A 9,200-nucleotide genomic window follows, 5' to 3' on the forward strand; every position below is an offset into this window, starting at 1 on the left:
TGTATCATTAATCATTATACAATTGTCTTCATTTTAATAATTTAATATAAAACTATAATAATTGTAATAAATATCTATTTAATAACAAATACATATATTACAATTGTACATATAAATATTTCTACATTTGTATATTATCATTACCATCCATTTGTCTTCCTTTTATTTATTTATTATACAAAAATCTTATAATATAATTATTTAATTAATAAATATATTTAACTTAAAATTTAAGTAAATAAATAATTATAATACAAGTGTATTTATATACATTATTACACTTGTACCATCTTATCACCATACACTTGTCTAAATTTATTTTACTTCATAATGTAATAATATTAATAATAATATATAACTAGAAAACCATAATAATAATTTCATATAATATATAATCTAACCAAAATCTTAGATTTTTCTTTCCATTTGTCGCGTCACCTAATGAAATAGGCATAATTTCCTATTTAATCCCTTTTATTATATTTTAATCTATAATTAAACATTTACCCTTTATTCAATTTAATTCTTATACTTAATTAATCTTAATTAAATTCTAATTAACCATTCAATTAACTTCATAAATATTTTTAATAAATATTTACGAATTCATTTTTCAAAAACAAAGACTCAATAATATACTTTCCGTTAATCATAAATTTCGAGTCGTTACATCACCACGGTGGAATATCATATTCTATTGTCTTACTTGGATGGTTTTTAATTTCATGTTTTATCTATAGTACTTATAAAACCTGCCTCACTTGGATGGTTTAATAGAGAAAAGTTTTTGGTTTCCCGTTTTATCTATACTACTTATAAAACCTGCCTCACTTGGATGGTTTAACAGAGAAGGGTTTTTGGTTTCATGTTTTCTCTATACTACTTATAAAACCTGTCCAATATTAAAATAACAATAAATAATATTATTATAAGAGAAAAAATTAAGAAAAATAGTTTATATATTATTTTTATTTCAAAGATGATTTGAGAGTTTAATTTAGAGTGAGACTCAAAATAAATCTGAATTTTTTAATTCGAAAAATAAGATAAATTCTTCAAAATAAAAATATAAAAATTAAATTCTAAATATAATAAGTGTATAATATTTTAACTTTTAAATGTTAACCATTTATATTATACTCTGACCCACTAAAAATATCACACTTTTATAATTTTTAGATTAATTCTTTTAAACTTTGATTTTAATTATAAAAATATATTTAGAAACTAATTATTAAAGTTTTTATAATATATATTTTTTTAAAAATCATTCATAATGTATTTTAAAAATGCGTTATTAAAGTTGATAAATTTTAATCAATAAAAATCGCGGGAAGAATTTTTTTAATATATTTGTTTATTTTTTATTTTTAATAACACGTAGATCAAATTATGTTGATGGAAAATTAATCAATTTTACATATTCCTGTAAAGTTGGATATAATTGATATTTTGACAAAATGAATGATGAGTTTCAATAAATATTTTATACATTTAATTGTTATCGAAAAATAATTAAAATATACAAAATTATTTAAATGTTAAAATATTATGATAATAAAAATTCAAATCATAATTAAAGGAAAGAAGAGGAAAGCATGACGCCACGAAAAAAAGAAGAAAAAAGGACGTAGGGGTTGAGTAGTGGCACAGATAACAAAGAGGAGGTTAGCCGAATCAAGAAATGCTTAACCGACAAAGAAAGGCGATCGATCTTCTAAGAGGTTCCGTTCAACCTCTATAAAAGGAGAAAAGTAATCTTAAATATAAAAATGTATTAAGACGCTTTGAGGAGTTGGAGGAGGCCATTCAGTAGAATGGGATAACAACAGTCAAGTGGATTAGGTTTAATTTAAGCTTTTCGTTTTCATTTTATTTTTAAGTTATTTTGTGGATTGTTAGATCTTAAGCCCAAAACTAATGCAGACTTGTTTTTAATTTTTGGTTTTGATCCCCTTAATAAACCCATTGTTTCCCGTAAATTTACTTTTTATACAATTAATATAGTTTTACAACTTTTTATAATTTTTTATATGATTAATATCTTAACAATCTAAATATAATATTTCATATTTCATTCATGTAAATTATAAATTATAAATTAAAAATTTTCAATTTTTTTATTTTTTATGTAAAAAAAATTTTCAACCATTAAATATATATAAATATAATCAATATTATAAATATATCAGATCAATTAAAAAATTTATATGCATAACAAGTATAAGTACAAATATCTTGATAAATAATTGTAAAGTTCTATTATAATTATTTTTAAAGCCAATTTAATAATATGATAAAAAATAAAGTTATTTTTGTATGTTAGAATTTTTTTTTTTAAACTCGATCTTTTATATATATATATATATATATTATAGATTACAGATTATAAATATTATAAATAGTTAAATATACTCACACATAAAATTTACAAATATATAAGGCATATTTGTCAATACCGCAAAAGCAAAACGAAGAATAGATTCTAATATTCGAATCCAAATGTATTAACTGCAAAAGTAAAGTAAATTTGTGTATCCATTATCCAAATTCAAATTCGTTATTCTTAAAAGTAAAGCAAATTCGGATAATAAATATCAGAAAGTTAACATCTGCATCTACCCTAACCTACTACAGTTCCAAGGATAGTAAACCTAATATTATCCAAATTCGTTTGAACATGCTACATGAAACATATGCACTTCCTTTATTAACAAATTGTCTCTGGAATAACCTCAAGCTTTAGTTTTTACATCGGCACCCTCAATCATTCAGATGATTAACCATTTCTACAATGCAACCAAACATAACTAAAAACCATCTGTTTTTCACTATTCGCTGGAGAAGGCTCACTTTGGTACTGCAATTAATTGGAAACCATGCTCTCAGTCTCTTTCACGAAGCCATCTCCAGTCCATTCCTTGTCGGACTGCAAACCTTTCTTAATAGCTTTCCTCTCTCGTATTGCTTCTTGCTGCCTCCGCACTAAATCCGTATGAGTCGTAAAATACTGAAGGGAAACCCTGATATTATCCAAAAAGACAGATGCATTATTCAACTAGAAGTTTGTTTATGTGCAGTTTCCATTGTAAGAAACAAAGCATATACCCTCTGAAATCTTCTATTGATTTGAAATTGTGCTTCTTCATAAAATCCTTGAGCTCTTCACAGAGTTTCTTCACAAGGCCATAGCCATGCATCATAACACCAGTACAGACCTACAAGCATATGCAATGATGATGTTGAAAGCAAGCTTCAAACATATATGTTATTTCATTTGTTAAGAGTATTAGTTTTTCAACATGTTTTAGTACATAGAGTTAGAAACAAATTAATTTCACTTAGTAATTTTTGGTCACTCACATAACTTGTTTTCAGCGAAGGCAAGAAAAATTGTTTACTTATTCTGATGAGGTCTTTTCAAGTTTAAATTTGTACTAATTAGTCTTTATATTATGACAGACTATTTTAACAATAATCAAGTTCTTCCTTATGTTAAATACCCTAAATAACCAAACCAGGTAATATAGAAATTGATCATGGATACCCTCGAAAAAAAATTGATTGTGGAATTCAGGAATTTATAAAATAATAAGACAAAACAAATACTAGTTCAAAAACTGTAGACAACTACAGCTCTCAGCAAATCATATTAATGCATATCCTAGAATTGTCAAGATATCACCAGAAATTTCCAGAGAACTAAGCTACTCCATAGCTTTCCACCAAACTTGTCCTCAACAATTTTAAGCTAGTTATTATCAAAGAAAAAAAATAAGCTACTTCATTCCGAGGCGTATCCTATAAACAAGATTAATTGGGTAATATATTCATCCAGGCTTTGGTAGGAAAGATGGAACAGAGTAAGAAAGGAAACCTGTCAATCAAATCGTTAAAATTTATAACCACTATCTCATTCTGAAACTCAATCATTTGGTTAACAAGTTTTTCTGCTTCACCCCCTTTTTATCTTTCTTACCAAGGTAAGCCTTAATCATTCGAAGTGTTTACCACATATTTCAATGGCATAATATAGCTATGAGCTTTAGATTGAAAAACTAAGACATCATTTAAAGGACACAAATTTATCCAGAGGCATGAAGAGATAATAGTGACATTATAGTGGAAATCCAATTATAAGAATTATTACCTGGACAGTATTTGCACCAAGAAGAATAAACTCAGCAGCATCACCCCCTGTCTCAACACCCCCAATGCCCGAAAGTGAGTAATCCTTGTCATTAAACTCTGACTTCATCATTTTTGCAATGCTCATCACTTTAGCTAGTGCAATAGGATGGACTGCTTTGCAAGAATAACCCCCAGGAGTTGAGTAGCTGTAAAAAGAAGTTTAAAGTGCATAAAATCTCCAGGAATAAATTTTGGGACACTGAAAAAAAAAAAGATTATTTGAGAATACAAACCCCTCAACACAGGGCTCTGGCCGTAAAGTATCAAGACTGATTCCCATCACACTCATGATAGTATTTATAGCAGCTACCCCCTCACAACCTGAACTCAAAGCCACCCTTGCTGGCTAAAAAGCACACAATAGGACAATAATATCACTTATCAACAATAAATCAATCTTACCGTGAATCAGGAAAATAGGAAAGGATGCATTTTCTAATGGGAAGTCTAAAGAATTGTGCTTCAATCACTTCTTTCAACAGGAACAATTGAGCTCAACAATCAAACAGTACCACAAAGTTTTGAGATAGAGTTACTAATAAGTTGCGTTTCTCAAGAAAACCATGGATTATATCAATCAGCGATGCCTAACAGTTTGATTGATTTAACTTTCAACCACAAAGTAACAAATAAATCTAGCCTAATATAAATTCAGGAAAATAGCATGAAAACCTCCCTTTTCCTGCTAGGAAAAAAATTCCATTTAGTTGTTTGCCTCCCCTGATAATCATGGAAATTTATTCAACAAAAACAAGAAGAAATAAGTTTTCAATCTGCAATCATTTTTGTTGTTGTTTCTCAATATCTCCAACCCATAGAAACAACCAAGGACATCCACTTACATTTATCTTCAACAATAACTTACACAATCAACAATATGGAAGAAAAAGACTGTTTAGTCCTAAATGAAAATTCACCTTATGGCTGAAAGTTACAGCTTATATAATCTTTTCCTCTGTTTATAGAATAGAAATTTATGGTGATTTTTCAGAAACTACTGTGCTGATGAATATGGTGCTTAATAGTGGCTCAACTTACCAAAATACCCAAATGTCAAGAGTTTTGAGATATAGATATTTTTCTCCCTGGGAGCCAACTACAGAACATTATCATATATGATAGAAATTGAGTAGTTAGTCTTACACATGAATGCATTCAACTAATGGGAACTGTTATGAAATGTGCCATAAAGTTTAAGCAAATCAGACAGAGACAAGATGTCATCATTTCCAAAAATAGAGGTTTCCAAATAAGCATCTCATTTTCTTGATTCATGATAAACGCGTAAACATGCTTCTAAAACATAAGATGCTAGTCATGCTACTAAACATCAGGACTGGAAAGCAAACTCAACATAAGCAGTGACTCAATTAACAAAGAAAGAAAACATACCATTGTGATGTCGGTGATGTTAGGAGTCATCTTCGCCCATACAGGAACAGTAGCTTTTGCATTTATCCATCCACAAACTTCCTCCAATAGTGCACAATCTTGCCCAACTGCTGCACCCATTTTACGCTCAGGCATGCCATGAGGGCATGAGAAATTAACTTCAATGGCATCCTAGAAATAATGTCATTTCACGACTAAGTATTTTAAATATAAGAAATAAAGAAGCGTAGAATCTAAGTGAAGAATACAGCTTACAATCCCAGTTTGCTCTACTCGATCAATAAGTTCTTCCCAGCCAGCTTTGTTATATTCCTCCATAATGGAGGCAATCAGAATCCTGTCCGGATACTCTTTTTTCAGTTGCTTAAATTCTTTTAACATAGTTTCAAGAGGGCGGTCACTGATTAATTCAATGTTCTCCCACCCAATTATCTGTCCTTTGGCAGAGCCATTAGCTCCTGCTCGTAGCCGGGCATACCTTGGAGTTACATTGATAACCTTGGCAGCATCTAGCGACACCTAGCAGAACAAATTCGTATCAAAGATTCAACATTTATTATGCAAATGTGCATAACAGGCATATTCCAGATGTATACGAGAAAGGAGGGGGGGGGGTAAATATGCTTGAAGACCAATGTTGCTAATACCACATAGAACAGCATTCTGGTTTCCTTATTATATCTAGTACGGGACAACATGTCCCAAAAGGTACGTGCTCAGCCAATAGGATTTGGCGATCTCATGTAAGAACAGGATGGTATTTTTAAGATAGGAAAAGACTTCCTCCCATTGTGTACCCCAAGATCTTATAGACACAAAAGAGTAAGTCTCAGACACCAATTCAGAATTGCTATGAGTTGAAGGAGATCCAAAAAAGAAAAAGACTTAAGGCCAAACATGCAGGCTACTCCCAACTAACCCTCATCCAATGTTTATTACCTTAAACCAAATCTATAAGATAGAAATCTATATTTATTTAAGTAACATCCGTACAAATATGGTATAAATGCAAACAGTAAATGCGGCTTTCATTTCAAGATAACCTTTTTTTTTTCTTTTCTTTTTTAAGCATTTTTCTCCGAAGAGTCGTATGATTAGGCATTGTTTTGTAAGAATAAAATTAATCCTAATTTTCTTTTTCCATTTTTGCTTAGAAGTACTATTTTATGAACTTTGAGGGAATATTAATCGGTGCCTGACTGATCGTTTTCTTGATTCTATCATCTTTCGTTTTGGAAATACTAAGATACAAAATTAAGTAGACATCTCTTCCTCTGCTGAACCGTTCAGTCTGAGTGATTGATGAGACACTGTAAGTAAAGACGAAGTTCAACTTGTCCAATGCATCAATACGATCTAAATAACAATTTTATTCATGGATCAAACTACAACAGCGTTTTAACCACCTTAATAATAATAATAATAATAATAATAATAATAATAATAATAATAAAGAAAACAAATTGGGAAGCATTTAAAAGAAAAAGGAAAAAAAAAAAAAAAGAAGAAGAAGGAGCTTACAGTTTTGGCAATCACAGCGCCCCAGCCTTCATCAAACGCTCTCTTCATCACAGTATAATTTGTACCGGGAGGACCCGACCCGATTACAAAAGGGTTGGGCATTTGCAGCCCATTAACGCAAACACTCAAATCAGGTTCAGAATGATTATCAGAAGCAAAAATCTTAAATCCTATCCGAGTGGGCCGAGTCGACCTGGGAGTAACATGGCGAGTGACAGCAAATGGGTTGCCGTTGCTGTGGCTGAACTTGAGCGAAGCCATGGATGTCTAACGAAGGATGGATGGATGAAGATGAGAGTCCTTTCTTAGAAAAGAAAAGAAAAGAAAAAAAAAAAAAGAGTGAATCTGAATCGTAATATTGTGGAAACCAGACAACGAGGATATTCTAGGAGTCTGAGTTGTATTTTTGACTTTTTGCAGCCGAGTTTATTGCTTGCAAGCATAGGCCATTTCATCAGGATCCTAATAATGTTTATTATTTTATGAGAAGAAAACTATTCGATAATTACTTAATTTAATTAATCTTTTAAATATAATAATATAAATATATATTATTTATTTATTTAAAATAAAAATAAAAATTAATCGATTTAGTCTTAATTTAATTAGTATAAACATTATTGTCAATGTAGGACGTGAGTTCAAGTGGATTGAAGTATATTACATTTTCTGTTTATAAAATAGATTAAAAAGAAGTTAGTAATTTTAGATATTGTATAAAAATAAATAAATATTATCAGAATTTATAAAAAAATAAAAATGTTATTTAATTGAATGTTTCGTTCTCTATTAATATTTTTTACTTTTTATGATTATAATTTTGATTTGACTTTTTTTCTTTTCTAAAGTATTTTTAACTGAAATTAATATATAATTAAAATTTAAAAAAGTGAAAAAAATTAAATTAATTCTTCGTGTAATTTTTCAAAAAAGCGGATAATAAGAGATAAATAATATTTATCTCTATTATTTCAATCTAAAATAATATATATTAATATTTATTAAATAAATAAAAGTTTTTTTTACGAAATAAATAGTTAATTATTTTTTTTAAAATTTATATCAACTTGATATATATGATTTATATGAATCAAATATGATATATAATAGTTGAATTATTAAAATATTAATTGTAAAAAATATATAACAATATATAAAAAAGTGAATCCCTTTTAAATATATAAACAAAATTTAAAATAGGTAAAAAATATATATATATATACTATATACATATACAATTTTTTAAAAAATAAAGATAATTTTTAAAAGGAAATTGTTTTTAAGTTTTAATTCGAGATTTAAATATAGTATAAAAATTAATATTATATGTTTATGTGAGAAGTGGATAAATTATACTAAAATCTGTTTCACCACTTTGTGAGTGAAAATAATAATATTGACAAAAATGATCACACTCTAAAATATATAATAATTTTTAAAAAATAAAAAATTTAATTTAATTTATAATTTATGTATAATAAATGACATAATTATTATTAATTGCATTCGATATTATATACTCAATTTTTTTTATATCTTATTAATTTAATATTTAATTCATTCATAACATTGATTTAATAATAAACTTAAATACAATAAAAAAATATATATTAAATAAAGGAAGTGATGGTGTGACCAAAAACTCCATAGGATTCCATCAAAAATAGAAAGGTGTCTATCTATTAGGCAGCTGCTTATTCGTCCATAAGTGGAAGCAGAGCATCACCACCGCTTCACGTAAATATCAGATTATCTGTTTTTTTTCATTTTTTTAATAATTTTGATTATATTTATTTTTATTTAATATTTAGAACTACTCATAATTGCTCTCTAATTTATAAATAAAAAGATAATATATTTTAACGTATTTATACTTAAATTTTTTATATTAAAAATAATATTTATACTAATTAAATTTAGACTCGATATATATTTTTTATTTTTAATTGTTTGAAAAGTAAATACGAATAGGACCTATAATTATACAAGTCTTATGAGCTTGCGGTCCATACACTTAAAGTTATTATTTATTCAAAACGAAATATAGGTCGTAAGGGATGGACAATCATTTTGAATCTTGATGCCTAAAATACATG

At 27.9% G+C, this 9,200-nt stretch overlaps 1 protein-coding gene across 1 annotated transcript; it reads right to left on the reverse strand.

Moving 5' to 3' along the window:
- Positions 1-2,520: 2,520 nt before the first annotated feature.
- On the reverse strand, positions 2,521-7,600 carry LOC121206239 (dihydropyrimidine dehydrogenase (NADP(+)), chloroplastic). The gene is made up of 7 exons (XM_041076919.1): positions 7,105-7,600; positions 5,839-6,102; positions 5,584-5,754; positions 4,425-4,537; positions 4,151-4,337; positions 3,109-3,218; positions 2,521-3,023 (listed from the first exon to the last, which is right to left on the reverse strand). The coding sequence occupies exons 1-7, from the start codon at positions 7,363-7,365 to the stop codon at positions 2,867-2,869; spliced, it is 1,263 nt and encodes a 420-aa protein (XP_040932853.1). The 5' UTR covers positions 7,366-7,600; the 3' UTR covers positions 2,521-2,866.
- Between the last annotated feature and the right edge of the window lie 1,600 nt (positions 7,601-9,200).

Source organism: Gossypium hirsutum, chromosome A09 (genome assembly GCF_007990345.1).
Source record: "Gossypium hirsutum isolate 1008001.06 chromosome A09, Gossypium_hirsutum_v2.1, whole genome shotgun sequence".
Lineage (NCBI taxonomy): Eukaryota > Viridiplantae > Streptophyta > Magnoliopsida > Malvales > Malvaceae > Gossypium > Gossypium hirsutum.